This window comes from Grampus griseus (assembly GCF_964374135.1).
Source record: "Grampus griseus genome assembly, chromosome: 6".
Classification (NCBI taxonomy): Eukaryota; Metazoa; Chordata; class Mammalia; order Artiodactyla; family Delphinidae; genus Grampus; species Grampus griseus.
In genome coordinates this window covers 95777679-95800531 of record NC_139000.1, presented here as the reverse complement: position 1 = coordinate 95800531, position 22853 = coordinate 95777679, and the positions used below count along the sequence as shown (strand labels likewise).

Genomic DNA, 22853 nt, shown 5'->3' with positions numbered 1-22853 from the left:
CCAGCAATCTAGGCCTTTAAAAATTAGGCTTCCCCATGAAACTTAAATCCAGATTTACCTTATAGGTCCCTCTAAGCACTGTTCAGCTGGGCAAACCTATTTCTGAGTCTCTTAGAAATTGTCCATCCTCTCCATTTCTCAGCATTTGCAAAGGAATCCCAAGCCACATCTCTCCCAGGCCTAATGCTGGGTGTGGGATACAAGAGTAGAAGAGACAGTTTTCTTCCCTTGAGGTACTAGATGTTTTTATCCAATGTGAAGGCTAGCACCAAGAATAACTTACACCAAGAACTTTCTTCTACTTGCCTTGGTTATGTAAATGAGATTATAAGTGTGTCACTCAGGTAACAGGTACATCTTACTCTAGGTAGGAGATGCGCTTTTGTGCGTCTGAAGAAAAGGATATGGACAGGCTGGTCCTGCCACAGGCAGGCTGGTTTTGTCTCCAAAGCTCTCACAAACCAAGTCACCGAGGGCGATCAGTCAGCCTAAGATCTGACCTGCCTAGCACGTTGTTTTTATTTTTTATATAATTCTGTTTTTAAAGACGCTTTTAATCCCTAGGATACTTCTATTGCTTCAGGAACAAACTTTTTTTTTTTTTTTTTTTTTTTTTTTTGCGGTACTTGGGCCTCTCACTGTTGTGGCCTCTCCTGTTGCGGAGCACAGTTTCCGGACGCTCAGGCTCAGCGGCCGTGGCTCACAGGCCTAGCCTCTCCGCGGCATGTGGAATCTTCCTGGACCAGGGCTGAAACCCGTGTCCCCTGCACTGGCAGGCAGATTCTTAACCACTGCGCCACAAGGGAAGCCCTCCAAACTATTTTTAATTATAGTGTCTGGATGGGAAGGACTTAATGTAACTCCAACTAAGATCTCTACAAAAATTTTCCCTGGGATTAAAAACATTTTCATAAATTTCAGATAGAAGAATAAATGCCTAAACATTGTCCTTTCTCTCCAAAAACTACAATGCAAAGAAAAACAGTGAAGCAGAACTTAACTTACCAGATAGCAAAGCATACTATGAAGTCACTGTAATCAAGTCACTGTGTTATTACTATAGGAATAGACATAGCAGTGGGACAGAATAAGGGACCCACAAAAAGATCTGAGAATATATGTAAAGTTAGTATGTAATGAAATTCAACTATGTGGGATAAAGTTTGGGTTAGTTACTAAATAGTGTAGGAACAAATGGATATCAATAAGGCAGCATATAAAAATTAAACTTGATCATATATCACATAAAGAATAAATTTCAATCAGACTTAATTTTTAAAAAATTAAAAATAAATAGACAAATAAAACCAATTAAAAATTCTTACAAGAAAATCCATGAGACCATGTATAGGTTATAGAATTTTAGAGACATTCCAAAGCTATAAAGAAATACACAGACCTACTGACCACATACAAATAAAAATATTTATATACTTAACATATATAATATTTAATATAAAATTGATAAATCTGGAAAAAATATATGGACTATGAATGACAAAGGATTATCTATCAAATATAAAACTCTCTTGTAAATTAACAAAAAGTTAAAAAATAAAATAAAAAATAGGGAAAACAGTAAGACTGAACAATGATCAGAAAAGCAAATCCAAATGGACAAGAAACAGGTGAAAAGATTATTTAATTCACCAGTAGTCACATAAACATGAAGTAACAATGAGATGTTAGTTCATGTTCCTTGAGCTGGCAAGAGTCTAACAGATGTGGAACATGTGGCTGCCTGAGATGTAATGGAAGGGCTCTATCATACTTTGCTGGTGGGAAGTGTCATGTTATAGCTTTTTGAAAGGCAATCCAACAACATTTATTAAAATTTAAAACTGTTTCAAACTTTCAACCAAGAAATGCTACTTTTGGAACTTTGTTCCATCAAAATGAAAGCCCCCAGTATCTGAAAACACATGTGTAATAGTGAGCTTATAGTTGTAAAAAAGTAGAGATAAAGCAGATGCCTTGGGTAGGAAATGACTAAATAAATAATGGTACACTTTCATAATGGAAAGTGACGTAGAAATTCTAACGTGGAACTATTCCTGATAATTGAAAAGAATTCTTACAAGGTATAGTTGAATTAGAAAATCAAGATGGAAAAAAGCTTATATAAAATGATTTTCTTTAAACAATGCCAAATGTGGAGGCATATAAATTCATAAATACATGTGTGAGTATGAGTGTACTTATCTATACAGGATTCCTTTATAGATCAGTATAATATTATGGACCAAAGAAGGAAGGACAAATGCTAGCTTAGTAACATCTCAGCTTGATGGAGGGACTAGCCATGTGGAAAGAAGGGAGAAAGAAGGGAGAGGAAACCAATCAAAGAGAAAGACATGGACTTCCCTGGTGGCGTAGTGGTTAAGAATCCGCTTGCCAATGCAGGGGACATGGGTTTGATCCCTGGTCTGGTAAGATCCCACATGCTGTGGAGCAACTAAGCTCGTGTGCCACAACTACTAAGCCTGCACTCTAGAGCCCGAAAGCCATGACTGCTGAGCTCACGTGCCACAACTACTGAAGCCCACATACTCCGCAACAAGAGAAGCCACTGCAATGAGAAGCCCGTGCACCGCAACGAAGAGTAGCCCCCACTCTCGGCAACTAGAGAAAGTCTGCATGTTAGGAAGAAAGACCCAATGCAGCCAAAAGTAAATACATAAATTAATTAACTAAAAAAAAAAAGACTCTGCATTAAAAAGCTTTATATGATTGTACTTTAACATCTTTGTGAAAGTATTCATCTGTTTCCATACCTATATAAAAATTAAACCAAACATGAACGAAAAAGTACAGTAGGCTCTCTTTATGCCAGGATCTGCATCCTCGTATTCAACCAACCAGGAAAATATTTAGAAAAAATATTCCAGAAAGGTCCAAAAGGCAAAACTTGAGTTTGCCCTGCACCAGCAACTATTCACATATCATTTGCATTGTATTTACAACTATTTATATGCCATTTACATTGTATTAGGTACTATAAGTAATCTAGAGTCAATTTAAAGTATATGGGAGGATGTGCCTAGGTTATATGCAAATGCTGTGCTATTTTATACAAGGGACTCGAGCATTCTTGGATTACTCCAATCGGGGGGTCCTGGAACCAATCCCCCAAGGATACCTGTACATATGATTTGTACCTTCCCTGCCTTCAGAAGAGGTATATTTTAAAGTTGAATCAATCCAAAAAAATTACAGCTCCCTTTTCTCTTGAACTTGCATATAGACTTTCTTACCATGATGAGGACCTGTGGTTTGTGTTTCTTGGACAAATCAATGATATCCACCCCATTATAACAGAGATTTTCAAAGCAGCCATGAAAGTTTTTATGTGGGAAAGCCACTGATTTTCTATGTCGAGGAATCCCTCCGAAGCTGATCTTAGAAAGAAAAAAATGACATAAATAATATTGTTTAATGATTTTCTGAGTATCTGCCTAAACATGTATGATTAGCAGGTACAGTGACAATTGTCTCAAATCTATTTGGCATTATTTTACCTTATCGTGTTAATTTCAAATGAAGCTTCATATGCAGATATACCAATGTTTTATTTATTACATTTAGATAAATAAGTTAAATATCCTTCTTACAATTTGCTGCTCATATGGCTCTGTGTCATTTTTATTGATGAAGAATGCTGCATCTTTATGTCCACGGTAAATCTTGATTTGTGTGACAATGCAGCCTACTGTGATGATATTCTACTTTATAAACCAGCCTGTAGGATCCTGGTCTTTGCCGTGACTCTGATAGGTTAGAATAATAAAGCCATTGATAACATCTTTCAAAACCAGAATCTCCAGCTGGTCTTTGCTGCTGAGGACACTCATACCAAATGAATGATGAAATCTGGCTTGCTGAGAGAGGCACTGAGCAGAACTGGCAGAACAAATGCTGCATTTCAGTGTAGGTTAGACACACATAGGCAACATGCTGCAAATATTGTTAGGCCTTTAAAAATCCCAAGAAACAGTATTCTGAGTTGTGTGCATTTGGCTTTCTGGTCACTTAAAAAATCAGGTTGGAATAGACGGTGATTACTTCTCCAAGTTATCCTAGGTAGCTATTCCTGTTTAGGATTGCCCTAAAACACAGAAATCTCCAAGGTAATATTCCCAGCCAAACACCAGATGGAATACAGAAGAACAGTGCAAACAATTGCATTTAAAAATGTTCCTTGTTTTATTGGTAGCTCTTCAGGTATAGATTTCCTAAACTTAATGACTATTTACTCTCATGTGAAGACTAACATCTGTAAGGGATAAAATGTCTCAATAGCTCAAGCATGCGTCTCCCACTGTGCAATTATCACCCATAGGGAATATTTTACCAGAATTCTGAATTACTAGGAAAGGGAATTTCTCTATGTAGTAGTATTTTCTCTAGAAGTTTACTTTGCATTTAAGTGATAAAATCTGTAATACTTAAAAAGTCATTTTCACACCTTATAATCCAGATCCACATAGCTGGACTCTCCCTTTGCCCGAAAATGATGAGTGTGTGTGTCCACGGTGAAGTTGACATCTGTATCGAGGAGCTCAATGAGGACAGAATGCCAGTGCTGGTCGTCCAGCAGACTGCCCAGCATGAGGGCATCAGGGGAGGGCAGGTTAGCATCTCCTGAAAAGAGAGGAAGGGTAAAGGCACTGTTCCATCCAGTTCAATACCAAGATTTCTACAATATTTTGAAGTTCAGCACTTCTCACAACAGTTACACTTTCCTGACATCATTTTATCCCATGAACTGGTCAGCTGCTTTTATCTTAGTCCTAAATACAATCTTCTTTTGATCTTGAGTAACATATTCTATCTTACTTGTTTTATTATCATTATGCACTGAATTTTCATTTTTCTTGAAAATATTTTCTTCCTAGGACCTCATTCATAAGACTACTTCAAAAATTTATGATAAGCCACTCTTGTCTTTATCATATTATCAGGTTATTTATTGAGCATCTGCCACTGATCTTATACAATTATCAAGCTATAAAACTTTTTACATAAAGGCGTACTCAAGATACACACATGTTGTTCTTAGTATAGCTCAGTTGTAGGTGACCGTGTTTCCATTTGCCTGGACAGTTCTGGTCTTCAGAGTAATTATTTATAGGGTCTGCTTTCTTCCTTAAAAGATTTTTTTTTTTTTTAATCTAAAGAAAAGCAGACTGCCACATGCAGTGCCTCATTTGGATGTGTCTGGAGTCTTGGAAGCTTGACTACCCTATGTTCTCTTACAAATGGATCTTGAGAGCTTGTTTGGAGGTTCTAGCAGGGGAGCACAGCTACTCGTATAGCCTTGACTGAAGAACGGTCCTTCTCTATTGGGGAAGGTCGTCCTCTTCGACCGAGCCCACAGCTTTGGGAGGGATGCACATGGAGCAGTGAGGGTGGAAGGGGACACCTGCCTAGACAGCCAGATCAGCCGAATCAACCCTGGCAATCAATGGGGTGACAGGTGTCACAGCCAGATCGCCCTCACATCCAAAAGGATTCTGGTTTTAAATTAACTGTGAAAAAAATCATTATAAAAAGATATTTTTGTCTAAATAGTATTTCCAAAAACACCACCTTGCAGTTTTTTACCTGAATTAAGGAATAAGATGAGTTTTCCTTTAACTAACTCCAGGGTGATATGTTTACCATTTGGTCCTTCTCTGTGGAGTAGAATCCCATTGTTCTCTCTGGTTTTAAATTTCAAAGAAATAACTTCTTTTGTTGGATTCATGGATTTCTGATTAAATGTGTACAGCAAGGAACTTTTCCCATCAAAATGAACCATCTCAGATCCTACAGTGGAAGACATTAAAAACCGGTCTAAGTATAATGTGTTCTTATTAGTGCATTGACATGTGTAAGTCAACATACACATACACATACATAGCATATCTCTGATTTGTTTAATGCAGGGGGAAAAATCTCTACTGCTAATTTTCTCTTGATACTGGTAGTTGATATATCTAAACTCCACTCTTAACCTTTTCTGACATTGTCCCCAAAATGTATCATCTAGAAATACTCTCATTGAATAATTCTAATTGCTCTTGTCTTTTATTGGCCTATTTTCATCCTGTAAATAATAAAGATCAGGAAAAAAGCTGAAGTCCATCTCCCTTGAATAAAGTCTCCTTGCATGTTTAACAATCATTCAACATTTCTGTTTTTCTGAAAAGTTATAATAGTTCTCACACACTGGTAAGAGGTAAAATACCAGTGTCACTCAATGTAAATGGCTTAATTGTTTCTGAACAAGCAGCATTGACTTTTAACAATTTCCACATAAGCAGTCACTTTGATATACTTTTGTCTGTCCATAAAAGACACACATAAAGACACCAGACATACTAAATACTACCCTAAACTCATATTAAAATGTCTTCAGTTAACAGGATGTATTTTTCTCCCAACATTTCGGCCCAGTGACAGCACAAAAGGGCACACCTATTTTGTGTTGTACCCTAAGCATACTATGAAAATTGTTCTGCTGCAGCAGGCCATTGCTACACTGCTGCCGTGTTCTCTCGACTTTCTGACAGTGTTCTATCTTTCCAACTATCAAGGTCACTTCCACTCAGTTTATATTAAGTAGTTATATTTTATCATTAGTATAAAAAAGACAGTGAAACCAACTGAAGACAGAACAAGATACACACAAAGTCATTTCTATTACCCAGAAAAATGTCATATTTTTCCTATTTCACAAGTAAAAAGAAAAGACATAATTGTTCTTTAATTAATAATACATTTGTGTCATAAATAAAGGTCTAAGAGAAAGCCAATAAAATATGAAGCTGATGTCTTTCAAGCCAATGATAGGATGTTGTTTGTTTAATTTCACAAAAAGTTGCGACTAATGTATACTTGGACCTGCATTTTATTGAGATTAACTAAAATATTTCCAGAAAACACTTTATGTTCACAACTTAGAAGAACCATCCATTTTATGCAGCTACCTTTTGAAAATTCAGAAGTTTGATTCACATACATAGTGTAAAATATATAAACACCGCACTCTGTCTATAAGTTGTGTAAGCAAATAATTATTCTTCATTGCATAATTAAACATGCCTGATAAAAACAACTCTGTCAAATTCAAATGATGTCCCTTAGAGTATTAGATGACAAACTAATGAAAACTTGATAATAAAGAATTTAAATTCTTTCACATTTTTGCAGTACAGTTTATGTGTCACTGAAAGGCAATGATAATAATTAAGGCTTATTATTGCAGCTAGCTAATAAATTTTTTTCCGTAAATGATTTTGCCAGGGTTATTTTGATCGAATAATTTTTGTCCTCATCTTCCCTGTTGCTGTTTTGCTTTGTAATAGTAATATTGGTCTTCTTGGGATCAGAATCTCCTGGAGTGTTTGTTAAACACAGATTGCTGGGCACCATCTCAGAGTCTCTGTCTAACCAGGATTGGGGTGGGACCTGAGAATTTGCATTTCTAACAAGTCCCCTAGTGATGTTGATACTGCCTGTCTGTGACTATATTTTGAGAACCACTGCTCTAAGGCACCTAAATTATATTTCCTGGAATATTCCCCTCAAGCAAAATGGAGTAGTGAAAAATTTATTAGGTGATAGAAACGCAAAAGAATGGCCTTAAAAAAACTCTTTTGTCCTAATGTTTTGACTTTCCTTCTAATGTGATCACTAACACTTGTACCTAGAACAATTAACCACATGTGAGTCATCCAACTATATCTTATGAGGCAGATTCAACATGTATTTTGACAGATTTTTTATACGCCTCAAGTGACTAAATTATAATATAGATAGGTAGCCAACTGAGTAAAGCAAAACCACTTAAAAATAATGTACTTTGTAACAGTTCTGAGATTTTAACTAAAATCTTAAATGATAATAAACTTAAGCTCAATTCAAGAGGTTTAATAGAGATAGATAAAATTCAGGAATTGCTTTTGGAAGTCCGGAATGTTAAGCTTCCCATATCCCTCTGCAGCCTGTTATTGTACAGTCCCAGGAGCTAATTTTTAAAGATTTGTTGAAAAACGAGCTTAAAAACCAAGAGTAGGTGGCAGAGAGCACATGTGCCTTCAAAGCCTAAAGTATTTGCTGGCCAGTCCTTTACAGAAGAAGTTTACCATCCCCCAATCTGCAGAACCATCCAGTGATGATTGCTGTGCTTGGTTTCTGATTGTTAAGCAGTAAGAATGAGCTCACAACCAGACATTTTGTAATCTTTCTATGATTGAAAAATCGAAAACCCTATTTTATATAGGAAATCACAAATTTCATTTTTTTTTGACTTTTGTGTTGTATAATTCAATACACTTTGTGGCTATTCTGGAATATATATTTTATAAGGTAAAGAATAGGTCAATACTTCAGATCCTGGTTATATATTTTTTGTATAATATTAAAGATTGGTTTCTATATAGACAGTCTTCCATAGCTTCAAATTCTACTTTGGCAAGCATTTTGCTTTGGCGTAATATAGTTTTGTTATTAAAAGACCATTTTCTTTCCATCCTCCCTCTCCCCCAACCCCAACCCAATTTGCATCCATTCCACAAGTACAGTTTTATTTTCAGTTGATATTGATGTAGCACCTTCTAAGTATCACAAACTCTGCTGGATGCTGGGATAAAACATGGCCAGACATGGCCCAGCCTTCCTGGAGCTGATGGTTCTTCCCTCACTTTCTCACTTCTACTGTCGTGAAAAAACATATTGCACCTGTGATATCCTAGTGTCTTATTGTGGGTTGCTAGGAAACTACAGTGACAAGGAAATAGCTTACAGCCTAGGATGGAAGTAGGAGAAAGAAAGGCTCTTCTCTAGTGAAAATGTTTGAAAAGAATGCAAAATATCAAGGTAATCTAGGTATCGTATCATCATACAATACCCTTCACATAAAATTTACACAGAGTCATTGGAAAGTAGCCAACAATGCTTCAAAAAATAGGCTACACTGTTAATCAAGAAGCCCTCCAGTCAAGCCCACACAATAAATAAGAATATGCATTATCACAAGATGATTTCTAACAGGAATGTTTAGATTGGAAAGTCAATTATAGGCCTCATCATAGAGAATCCATTTTATAAAATGTCATTTACTAACAAATGTTCATAAAGTAACCCGAATATCTGAAAACAAATTGGCAAGTCAGTAAATACAATTTTAAAAAATTAGCACTATTTTACTCAAACATGATTTGTAAAAGCAATAGATTAAAAAGTGTAAATTAAAAAAATATACTCATATTTTGGGATAGAGAGTATTTTGCTCAGTAGGTCATCAGCAGTGAGCTCTCCAAGTGTGGATGAGGGAGAGCCCCAGGTGGCCCCTCTTGAGTTTTTAATCTCCACTGAGTAGAGGCTTCCTTGACCCTCATATCATTGACCACGGAGTGACCTAGAGAAGCCAACTTTCAAATCTCAGAGGTCACTGGTAATGAATGCTAAGGTGACCTTGTTTCTATCGGTCCACTAGCATGAGATTTTAGCTATTGGACTGTTGTAAGAACAAATAAAATTGTATATGTCCATAAATAATATAAATAATCCACCATATTTATTTGAATGAAACCACCAAAATAATGCATTAAACTACCACTTAGCATCATACTTAACTTTTATAAGAAACCCTCATGAAAAATGTTCTTGTATGTAATTCAACTATTTAAATAATTGGGGTACTTGACACAGAAGCCACTTATTATGCACTGAAATAGGAAGTGATAGTTTCCCCTATTGTAAGAGTACAGAACCTACATTCTAAAAAAGAGTAGGAGGAAATGTGATACTTAGTTGAAAGTAGAAAGTGTTTTACCAATTTTACATGATTTTAATTTATAATCATTAGTTTTATTAACTGAGGCTATATTTCGATAACCACATCACTAACAATATTATTAAAGTAAACCCCACATATACTTGCCAGTTAGGGAAGGAAATCTATTTTACCAGTAGTGAGACTAAATTTGTGCTGATATATTTACAGCCTCTGGATCTGTTCCCACAAAGAGCCCTTCATAACACAGAGTAGTAGCTCAGAGAAAGGACTGTGGAATTGTCCTATAAGGTTTTGAATACTGGTTCTATAGTGGAAAACTTACTTAACCTCTCTGTGCCTCAGTTTCCTCAACTGTAAAAGGATAAAGAAGTCTCTCCCACACAGCACTAATATGATTACTAAACAACTTAATATCTATACAGTGTGTAGAGCAGTGCCTGAAACATGGCAAGTCCACAATGGGCATTAGCTACATGATTATTGTTAGAGCAGTGGGCAAAGAAAAGGAGGTGCAACAACAGTTAAACTGCATTGATGACTTCTGCTTCTGACCAAGATGGAGTAACAGGGGCCAGATTTACTCTCTCACTTGAAGCAACCCCCCCCCCAAAAAAAGAAGGAAATAACATAAACAATAGTTTTCAAGATATTTGACTTCAAGCAATAAAGGAGAGTGATGTTGCAGAGAAGAGAGACAGACAAGATAAGCCCTACAACTCCTTGGGGCACTGCATTAGAGAGTTTCCATCTCACAGAGCAGGAAGGAGAAACTGGGGCAAAGCCCAGCAGATTCCCTGAGTAGAGGAGACAGAGTCAAGAGCCTGGTAAGAACAAAGCACCTGAAGTCCATAGGCAGAGGTTGGAGAGGAAAGAGATGAACAGAGAGAACACTGGTGATCTGCAACACACCCTTCTTGAGCTTTCAGCAAAGCACTGATCAGTGCATGCAAGTAAGGAAACTCATCAATGCTGGGAAAAGAACCATCTGAAAGGATTAATTGGGAAGTAGTGCTAACATGCACATGGGGTTGGGAATAGTGCCCATTCATATCATCCAGACTGGAAACCTCATAGTTCACTGTCCTTGGTTAGAGTACTCAGAAGGTTCTTACCTCAGTAGTGAGCCCTAGACTAAACACTGCTCTGGTGTGAGCGAACGAATTTTAAAAGCAAGAACTAAAAGGATCAAATCCCCTTCAATTCAATGTTTCCTGAACAAAGTTCAAGCATATAAGAATACAAAAATATCCAATAAACTAAAAATCAAAATGTCTGGCACTTAATCGAAAATTTCCAGGCATACAAAAAAGGTGGAAAGTATGACTCATATTGAGGAAAAAAATCAATTGAAACTTATACAGAATTGACACAGATTATTATTAGCAAAGAAGACAATAGGGTAGTTATTATAACAGCCATCCATATGTTCAAAAAGTCAAACAGGTACACAAAAGATACTAAAATTTGAAAATTCAATGTCTGAGATGAAAAAATACACTGTATGGGATTACTGGCAGGTTAAACACTGCAGAAGAAGAAATCAGTGAACTTGAAGACAGCAATAGAAATATTCTAAGGAATTAAAAGGGAAAAATAATAATTTAAGAAAATAAATAAAACATCAGTGAGGTGTGTGACAAAACAAAATCAAGCAACCTAATATGTGCTTTAACTCATATATGTGGTAATTGAGTCCTTTAAGAAGAAGAGACGGGGGAGGTTAGAGAAAATATTTCAAGAAACAATGACTGAAACTTTCCAAATCTGATGAAAACTATACAACCACTGATCCAAATAGCCTAATGAACTCCAAACACAAGAAACAGAATAAAACAAAACCAAAGAACACCAGAAACAAATTGCTCAAAACCTTAAAAGCAGCTAGAGAAAAACAGATATGTCACACTCATAGAAACATAGACACAGATGGCTGTAAATTTCTCACCAGAAGAAAAGCAAGTGAAAAAACAGCAGAGCAGTATTTTGAAAGTACTAAATGGAAAAATGTCACCCTAGAATTCTATATTGAGTGAAAATAATTTACAAAAATGAAGGTGAAATAACAACTTTTTTCAGACATACAAAATTTGAATGAATTTCTCACCAGCAGATCCACACTACAAGCAATATTAAAGGAAGTCTTTGAGGCAGAAGGAAAAGGATACATGGAAATATGGATTAATACAAAGGAATGAAGAATACCAGATTTACAAGGAAATTATCATGTAGATTTTAAATGTCTTTTAAAAATAATTGAAAGGGTGAGACTTCTAAATGGCTGAGTGAGAAGCCTGGCAAATCCTACCTCTCAAAAGCAATGATAAAACTTGAAAAAAAATGTTAAGGATAACAACTGAAGGACACTGGAAACTGACCACAGACATATAACAGATCTAGAATATATTCAAGAAAATATATTCAAGAATATATTCAAGAAAATCTACTGAACCTCAATAAGGACAGTGGGAATCTGTGTTCTTTCAGCTAGAGGCTGCTCCACCTCCAGCCCCTCGGCACTGAACTTCTACTGTGCTTCTAGGGCTGCGGAGCCAAGCACATGGAAAATTCCTTCACAAGGGACACTGTCAACAACAGCTATCTCCGTGACAAGCAATAAGGGAAGGCCAACATTGCAGCCAGCCTGAGAGTTCAATGCTGTTGGTGGTAAAGCACTGATAGGCTGACCAGCCAGACACTTAACAAATTTAGAGGAATTTGGAGGAATCAAATTTGTACCAGCGGTCAGGGAACACATCCCTGATGAAGAGATATTTAAGCGGAGACCTGAATGATGGGATGTGGACAGACAGGTGAAAAACTTGGGAAGAAGTATTTCAAGCCAAGTAAACCACTTACACAAAGAAAAGAGTTTGCTGGGGAGTCTTGAGTTGCATTATGTGGGTGAGTTGAGTTGGAGAGATTTGAAACGACTTAGGGTATAATTTGGAGATAGCATATTCATAATTTGATATTCTTTAGATGTGTAGGGACACATGTGTCAAAGGTGACTCCCATGTGTCTAGTGTAAGTTCCTGTGAATGATGGAATCATTAGCCAAGACAAGGAAAACTAGAAGAAGAATAGGTTAAGGGGTGGGGTGAGTCAGGTCAAGAAAGAAATTTGAAACTCATTAAGTTTTATGTACTTGTGAAAGAACAATGTTCCTGATAAGAGATTGATTCCGTTTTCTTAATAATTGGTCCTATTGTCCAACTCTGAGGTTTTTCAAACATCACAGGTCATTTCAGGATTAAAATTCTGGTAGCAAATTATAACATTTTAAGTGCCTAGAAGTTATTCCTTTAGACTAATTTAGTTACTATAACCCACTTTGTTTTGCTGCACTTTATTAGATGTGTATTGGTATGTCTTTCAATATTTACTTTCAGCAAAAGCCTTAGATGTATTCCTTTAGATGCAATAATTTGGGAGGTGATTAAAAATAAATCAGTGAGTAATTGTGTAGTAACTTTAATTGAAATTAAATAAATTAACATAGCACTAAACAAATGTCTATTACATATAAAAATATGAGAGGCTGTTCTGTTTCATATGATTTTAGGGTTAATATTATTTTAACTTTAATATTTTTCTACTTAATATCAGATAAAACCATAAGGCTATATTATCAAAGTTTAGCAAAATTTATCGTTTTTACCCTTAGATAAAAATCTATCTTCTATTTATACTTGAACATAAATTGAGAATGAGAAACCTGTGCCGAAGTTTAGCTGGTCTACAAAACATAGACATTTCCCCTCACCTGCACTGGCTTCCTAGCACCTGGAGGACAGAAATTGTGCCTTACTCATTTTATTCAGCTGGGGGCCTTGAATGGGGTAAAAGTTCTGTAAACATGTATTGAATTGAACTGACACTTTTTCTAATTGAGTTTGAGTATTTTCTACTGTTGCCATAATTGGAATGGATGATACAGATCAGCGTTCTCTCATATGACTAAAGACCATTATTAACTTCCAGAGTTTTTCTTTGTCATGGTGACTATGTCTCCTTTCATCCTATGTTCTTCTGTTCCTATTAATGCATTTTCTAAACTGAAATCTACTTAGAGCAGAACCAGTACTGAACAGAAGGAAGTTCCATATGCAGACTTTTCTCTTGATATTCTCCCTAAATATTTCAAAATACACATTATTTTTATAGAATGTTAACAACAGGTTTATAAATATTGACACATGTTGATGTTATATAAAACCTCCATGTTTTTCACTGCAACAGTCTATGTATTCTTTTTTTTTTATTGGAGTATAGTTGCTTTACAAAGTTGTGTTAGTTTCTGCTGTACAATGAAGGGAATCAGCTATATGTATACATATATCCCCTCCCTCTTGGACCTCCCTCCCCACCCCCATCCCATCCATCTAGGTCATCACAGAGCACCGAGCTGAGCTCCCTGTGCTATACAGCAGGTTTCCACTATCTATCTATTTTACACATGGTAGTGTATTTATGTCAAACCTAATCTCCCAGTTCATCCCACCCTCACTTTCCCTCCCTGTGTCCACACATCTGTTCTCTACGTCTGTGTGTCTATTCTTGCTCTGCAAAGAGGTTCATCTGTACCACTTTTCTAGATTCCACATATATGCGTTAATATGCGATATTTGTTTTTCTCTTTCTTACTTACTTCACTCTGTATGACAGAGTCTAGGTCCATCCACATCTCTACAAATGACCCAATTCCATTCCTTTTTATGACTGAGTAATATTCCATTGTATATATGTACCACATCTTCTTTATCCATTCATCTGTCAGTGGACATTTAGGTTGTTTCCATGTCCTGGCTATTGTAAATAGTGCTGCAATGAACACTGGGGTACATGTGACTTTTTGAATTATGGTTTTCTCAGGGTATATGCCCAGTAGTGGGATTGCTGTATCATATGGCAGTTCTATTTTTAGTTTTTTAAGGAACCTCCATACTGTTCTCCACAGTGGCTGTATCAATTTACATTCCCACCAACAGTACAAGAGGGTTCCCTTCTCTCCACACTGTCTCCAGCATTTATTGTTTGTAGATTTTTTGATGATGGCCATTCTGACCAGTGTGAAGCGATACATTATTGTAGTTTTGATTTGCATTTCTCTAATTATTAGTGATGTTGAACATCTTTTCATGTGCCTCTTGGCCATCTGTAAGACTTCCTTGGAGAAATGTTGAGTTCTTCCGCCCATTTTTGGATTAGGTTGTTTGTTTTTTTTTTGATATTGAGCTGCCTGGGCTGTTTGTATATTTTGGAGATTAATCCTTTGTCTGTTACTTAGTTTGCAAATATTTTCTCCCATTCTGAGGGTTGTCTTTTCATCTTGTTTATGGTTTCATTTGCTGTGCAAAAGCTTTTAAGTTTAATTAGGCCCCATTTGCTCATTTTTGTTTTTATTTTCATTACTCTAGGATGTGGGTCAAAAAAGATCTTGCTGTGATTTATGTATTCTTTTAAATAAACAAAAGATTTTAAAACAAGCAATTATATGTTCTATTCCCTCTTAACCAATTTGATTTTCAATGCCTGATTTGACACAGGACTACAGTGCCACATGGATGACTTGTAGATCCCCATGGGGCTTACCATTCTGTGCCTATCTAGTCCAGGTTTCTAATAATTTATGCACTCTTTCTCTCCTTTCTTCCCTATTCCTTTCCTGTCTTCCTTCCTTCCCTCTCTTATTCAAACAATAAACACAATGATAAACATAAAATTACATTACAGTAGTGGGGCTAATACAACACAATATGACAAGGAACACTTGAGAATGACACAGAGCATGAACATGGGGAGACAAAGTAGATGACAGAAAAGAAAGGACAGAAGAGACCCAAAAGATGACTAACAACCTCGTTAAAGAAATGAGGGTAGAACTGGGGATGATTATCCAGATGTGTGGGGCTTCAGATACCTGTGTCAAGGATGTCAACTTGGAATTGGTCAGACAGTATGTAAATGTTGTTGAAAACTTAAGAAAGTGGATGAAAACTCAAAAAGAAACCCTTTTAGAGTGGAATACGAAGCCTAGAATAAGTACATAGGGAATGCTGACATTGGATGGAGGGGACTGCTAGAGAGAGGCAGGGCAAGGGAAAGGAAGGAACCCCATGCCAGACACTAGCCTTGGTATACAGGTCAGCAGGGACTCTAAGAAGACCCCATGCACTCCATTTCTACTCTAGAAATGGGGGAAGGGCTTTTCAGTTAGTGAAAATATATATGCCAAGCCAAGAAGCCATGAAAATATGCAATTTTTACAGGAATAGTAAATATCATTGTAAATGGAATGTTAAAAGATGAAACTGAAAAGAGAAGTTGCATATAAGAGACATTAAATGCCAAGATAAGCAATTTGGACATTCTCTCACTATCAACAGAGCAGTGGAAATACACATCAAAAAAGATAATAAATATCACTTTGAGCTGTAAACCATATCACACTAAATTACTGCCAAAAATAAAAATGCAAAGTGCTACACTTGAGTAATTATTAATAATAAGAATGAAGACAAAACAGAGCCACTACTATTGAGGAATGTATTTTGTGTTGTTTTACAAATAGTGGTGATTATTTTCTGTTTGCATTTTTATGCTAGGAGTCCCTTATGCCCAACAGCTCGTGTTTGCTGAATTTAGGATGCACGCAGGTTCCATGACAGCTGCACAGCCAACTGGCCCTTCAGGGGACCAGACACGCAGCTTTGATCTTCCTGGTACCGACCTCTAACCCAAGAAAGTAGAGTAATATCTCCTCACGAAGAACGTCAAGTTAACGGCAAATCCCCATCAAAGAGCATGTTCTGCTTTGAAGTCAGTAAACCTCAAGTTGTTTCCAGAGTAATGGGAGAAGGAGATGTTAATTTCATGGGATCAAAGAGAAACTCTAAATATCAGGTGTCCTAGCCATTGCAGCAGTGAGCACACCAACAGATCCCAGAAACAAAAGGATGAAGGTTAATGATCAATGGAAAGAGGGAAAATAGATTCACAGCAATGCAACACCATCTATGCTAAATGTTCCATGGACTCATAAATACTAGAGAGCAGAGGTGGGGTTAGGAAGCAGAGCCAAAGTGGAACAGGTCATTAGGAAGGGGTATGAAACAGAGGCTGAATGTGACCCTTGAGTATGGGATGGGTGGCTTGGTGAGACTCACCTCCAGAACCATCCATTGTCTGTTGGGTTACCAAAGTGGAAATGAAATCACTGCTATTCAACAACATGTCCACCCCCATCCCTGTACCATGAGAACACTAAATTCTTGCTCCCACAATTTATATATGCTGTTTCTTCCTACAAGCACCATCTCTGCCTCCTGTCTCACTGCCCATGCCCTCTACGTTGAAAACTGACTGCTGGAAATGTTCCTTTTCCCACCCAACTGACTGAATACTCTATTCCCCATGCCCCATGGTCATGTTACAACATTTTATATTTGTTTTGTACAATTTTATGACTTCTCATAAAATCCTGACAAAGAAATAAATAATTTTAGAAGCGTCCCCCACATCCAATACAGTTCTCTGCAAATAAATAAATTCATATATGACAAGTGAGGGAATAAAGAAATCAATGTCTGAATAGTATGGTAGTTATGAAAACAAAATTAGGAAAAAAGACAGTTTTAAATCTTAGATTCAATACGTAATAGCTCCAGGAAACTTCTTAATTTCTTCAAGCTTCAGTTTCTTCTTTCTCTGAAGCAGTGAGATTACTACTATACTGAATTCATTTGGTTGGTGTGGGAGATGAATGAGAAAATGTCTGTAGGAGGTAGGATCTGACACATTAAATATCCTGTATACGGTAGATCTTATGGTTACACTTTTCTGCAAAGTTAATGCTCTGATCAGGTACAGAATGAGGCGTGACCAAAACCCCAAGATGTTCCCATCCAATGTATTCTTTGGATTATTCTCCAGCTTTCTAGAATATTGTTTTTTAAATTAATATTTTCATTTTGTGTTAATTTAAGAAATACCAATATATTCTGGACCTTCAAAATGGCAGCTGTAGAGTTGATCCCCTATATATTTCACTGAATGCTTTTATGCCCATGTTTATGCTCACATTGGCTGCCAGCTCTTTTATTTTTATCATCAGTGGGGAAGAGGGAAGACATAATACATAAATGATGTTCAAAAGAAGGTTCCACAGTGATGCAAGTAGAGGGAAAAGTGAGTCATCATGGGGAACAAGGAACACGAGGACACCTGCACTCACCTGAATTCCCACAGGAGGATCATCCCAGTGTCAGAAGACAGCACCATCAATCACAATAAGTAACTGTTCTTGATTTGAACTTTGTTCATTTTATGAACTGCCTGCTATGAAACAGATATTCTGCTAAGCTCTGCGAAGCTAAGATTCTAAGGCTCATTTCAGGTCCTCCTCTGAATTCAACCTTAAAATAACTATAATATTATCAAGACTTTCCATAAACCCAGTTCTACACGCACAGGTATTTAAAAGGTTGAAGAAGTCAAGTTCAGTTTTCAATTTGGTGTTTAGAACACATCACTCTGTCGTCGATTTCCATCAGGGAATAAACACCACTTACTGTATGCACATCCGTACACTTCAATCCTCATCCCAATCCTGCCCTTGGGATTCCAGGTTAAGGGGAGGAAGCGCAGGAATCTGGCTTCGAAGGGAGGCTGGAGTCTGTAGTGCACCACGCTGTCTGCATTTGTGTTTCCTGGAAAACCCTGGGAGAAAATGGAGAAAGGCGTCAATGTGTCTGCAGAATATCGTCTTCCTGTTGTCACCGCACATGCTAATGAGCAATCAATGGTTCATTCTGTTAATATGCAAATGATGCTTGCTTTTGAGAAACTCTGCTAACATTTAAGAGGGATGTGACAACCTCTCTTCAATGCCTGGATTAGTGACCATCATCTAAATTTTCCTTATTTGTAGGGTAGTTTAAGTTTCAACAGCAAAATTAAAGCAGCTGTAAACCTGCTACTTTTGAAGGCTTGCTTTTAGAAAGTTACTCATCCCCTAAATCATTTCCTAGCCTCCAAGCAGTCAAGACACTCACAAGCAACCTCACAGCCAGGACAATCAAGCACAATGGTAACCTGCAGGTTTTGCGAGAAGAATCCTAGATCCAAAAATTTGAGTGCTGGGGGGAACCTGATCAGTGTTCTAGTTCAAAACCCGTAACTTATAAATGCAAAACTCAAGCCTGAGAAAATGAAAAGATTCTGTGGAGGCAGGACAGCTATTATCCAGCATGGCCAGGACAAGATCCTGGAGCTTCGGATTTCAATCCCTGTGTTCATTGCGTGTTGTCAGGCTGCCCCAAGTCATCAGCATTTAGGGGTGCTTGGGAGAAACACATCAATGCCACCTGCTACAAGACAGAGGTGTGCTTTCTTAGCTACAGTCATCTGGCTTCATGATAGAAGGGGTCAGCATGAGAGCAAAGGAACTTGTTATAAGGAGTGTGACTTCTTTTTCATGGTGTTCTTTTTAATGTAAGTATCAGCAAGAAGGGAAAACAAAGAATGCATGATGTTGTTGTACATATAGCATCTTAACAGAAAACATTGCCCCATCTAAGACCTGACCAGTTTAAGCTCTGAAAACAGAGTAAGGGCTCTCAGGTATGGGTCTCTTCTGAAATCTACTGTCGAATGTAAAAACTATCTAAATTTCACCAATTTTTTGGAACCCACAGTGAAAACATAAAATGTTTATTTTGGGATGGGTCACCTTCAAGTCCTGCACTCTTTGATTTCATAAATTTTTATTATCCAGAAGTCAAAGGTGTTCACATAATAGTTCTCCATTTAATAGTAATAAAATGAGGGAACAAAAGGGGTCGGTGCTTTCTCATGCTCACTTGCACTAGAGGGACAAACCCACCTACCTGCCATGGAGTTAACACAAACAGCCAGATATAATTACGCAGCCCAGGAACAAGACTCTTTAGTTCTACCAAAAATGATGCTTGCCTAGTTATTTAGCTTTGTGAAATGCTGAGCCAGGTTTAACAACCAGACCAAACAAAGCCAGTAATCAATTTTGTGAATCATGACCCCCCGGGAGATTTCCTTGGTATAAATAGATGGAACTAAAAAAACCCAGAAAACTCAAATGTAATGAGAGTGCATGTCCCAGACATTATAAAGAAAATGGTTAGATTATAAGCCTATAAAATTCCTTACACTAACTCATCAAAATTCCAGGATAGAGAGTCTTGTTCCTACTTTACACATGAAAATGCTGACTTCCCCAAGGTCACAGAGGTAACAAGATGGAGAAGAATTTTGTGGAAGCTGGTTGCCACAGGTTAACTCTGCATAGGACTGCCTAGGCCACTGTTGAAACTCTGAACCTAGAGTAGGGCTGCTGAGGAAGCACTGGTGGCTCTTTGCTTCCATGGAGGACTTTTCTTCCTGTTCCTATGAGCTTCATTTTTTCACTTGTTAGAACAAAGCAAGAGTGGGCCTTTGTTCCCAACATTCTATGCTCAGCCTGCACATTTATGTCTGTTCTAGAAACACCAAAGCAAAATTATATAATCCAAATAATAGATTATGCCACATTTTTAAAAGACAAACATTAGCTTAGTAAAAACTATGAGATTATTTCAGCAATAAGCCCCAAATGTCTGAGTGGCATGCTAGTAGAGATCCCTTCTACTCCAAACTCATTTCATTTAAATTTCTGTATCTTTAAAGAAATGTATCATTTATTTATATTCAAAGGAACTATTGATGGTTCTATATAGGACAAAAATAATGTAATTTCTTGAAATTAGAATTAATTAAGGTAATCACATAGGTATACATGTATGTATACATAGGTACATACATTTCAAATATTTGATTGTGATTAAAATCACATATAATGAATGTTTTGTGTGCAGATCTCAGAAGTTGTAAAGAGTGTGTTCTTAATCTCCTCTATTCGTATACTATTAACATCGATTATTCTCACCTGAAATATTTCTTGAAGCGTACTCTGTCTCAGAAAACAAAGAGTATTCTGTATTAAATTTCATTAAAACAAAAAGAGAAATTCCTTTTGCTGTAGGGCATTGTCATCACACCAAGCTGAAGTACAGTTTTCAGAGTTTGTATTCAATAAACAAAATACTTCAGAAAGAAGTAATAATATACAAGGAAAATAAAACAATTTAAGTAGCACTCCTAGGAAATAATTTCATTATGTAGTTTATCCTGAGGTTTACAAGTTTTGTCAGCTACTAAAATAAATATCAATTTTACTTCTTACCTTGAATTACAACCTTAGAATTGCAGCAAATGTAGGAGGCAATGTTCCTCTCCTGACTGTTTATCTGGATGTCTTGGACATTGAACCTTGGATTCAAGACGGGATGCAGAGTCTGACAGATGAGCTCTCTCTACCAAATGCACCAGTAATAACCAAAACACCAGCCACAGCCACAATCACAGCATCCACCCCTCCTGGAGCATTTACCTCCAGGTGCGCAGTGGGTGGGTTACATTTCAGACATTATCTCACTTAATTAGTACTCATCTTTAAAGTAGGTTTTACCAAACTGGTTTTGTACACAAGGGAACTGTGACTTGAAGCAGATATTACCAGCTTAAGGCCACGCCCTAGGCAGTGGTGGAGATGGGAAAATGCTGCTTATACCCACATCACCCTGGGGTCCAGTGTAAAGACAGGGAGTGGACATTCTTGAATTCTTCTTTGGAGCACAGAGGCAGTGAAAAGAGCTTACCTGATATTGGCACAACGATTGTGAACACTTGAAAGAAAAGATGATGTAGGTCAAAGATTTCACTTTCATTGAACAAGAGAAATGAGTGAGTGCCTCCATGGTGGTGTTTCATTCATTAACCAAGAAGTTTGTTTTAACGCGTGAAAAAATGAAGCTCGTAGGAACAGGAAGAAAAGTCCTCCATGGAAGCGAAGAGCCACCAGCGCTTCCTCAGCAGCCCTACTCTAGGTTCAGAGTTTCAACAGTGGCCTAGGCAGTCCTATGCAGAGTTAACCTGTGGCAACCAGCTTCCACAAAATCCTTCTCCATCTTGTTACCTCTGTGACCTTGGGTAAGTCAGCATTTTCATGTGTAAATTAGGAACAAGACTCTCTATCCTGGAATTTTGATGAGTTAGTGTAAGGAATTTTATAGGCTTATAATCTAACCATTTCCTTTATAGCATTTCTCTGTTAGCTATTACAGAATTAAAAAAGCAAACCAACAAAACTCTTTCCACTATTGATCACCAGAACCACTTTAGCTTGATGTAGACTCAATAGTCAATAGCTTAAGGACATCCCAACTGAACGTTTTATCCACTATTAAGAACAAACATTGTTTGATAAAGTTTTCAGTTTCTACAAGCATGTTTTTTTTTTTTGCGGTACACGGGCCTCTCACTGCTGTGGCCGCTCCCATTGTGGAGCACAGGCTCCGGACACGCAGGCTCAGCGGCCATGGCTCACGGGCCCAGCCGCTCCACGGCATGTGGGATCCTTCCGGACCGGGGCACGAACCCATGTCCCCCACATCAGCAGGTGGACTCCCAACCACTGCGCCACCAGGGAAGCCCTACAAGCATGTTTTTTAGCTACGTGCGAAAGTGACTAGAGTCTGTGGCTTGTGGTCCACTCACATGCTATAAACGTATTTCCAAAATAATTTATTTAGAAATTGATGATGCTGGGCTTCCCTGGTGGCGCAGTGGTTGAGAATCTGCCTGTCAATGCAGGAGACACGGGTTCGAGCCCTGGTCTGGGGAGATCCCACATGCCGCGGAGCAACGAAGTCCGTGAGCCACAACTGCTGAGCCTGCGCGTCTGGAGCCTGTGCTCCACAGCAAGAGAGGCCGCGATAGTCAGAGGCCCGCGCGCCACGATGAAGAGCGGCCCCCACTTGCCGCAACTAGAGAAAGCCCTCGCACAGAAACGAAGACCCAACACAGCCACAAATAAATAAATAAATAGCAAATTAGCATCATACTTAATTCTGAATATTAAAAAAAAAAAAGAAATTGAGGATGCTTCTGAAAAGCTGCCAAGTCCTCATTTAGCTTGTTTAGCAATCACATCAGT

The 22853-nt window shown here is 37.6% G+C and overlaps 1 protein-coding gene across 1 annotated transcript in view; it reads right to left on the bottom strand.

Moving 5' to 3' along the window:
• The window catches only part of LOC309823944 (contactin-associated protein-like 3), a gene marked incomplete at both ends in the record, with an annotated part of 187812 nt that overhangs the window by 80773 nt on the left and 84186 nt on the right, over positions 1-22853 (bottom strand). The window contains 4 exons of the mRNA XM_082656618.1: positions 3255-3398; positions 4466-4641; positions 5605-5808; positions 18355-18502. Of these exons, the coding sequence (XP_082512744.1) occupies positions 3255-3398; positions 4466-4641; positions 5605-5808; positions 18355-18502 (672 nt within the window). The remainder of the gene's footprint in view (positions 1-3254; positions 3399-4465; positions 4642-5604; positions 5809-18354; positions 18503-22853) is intronic.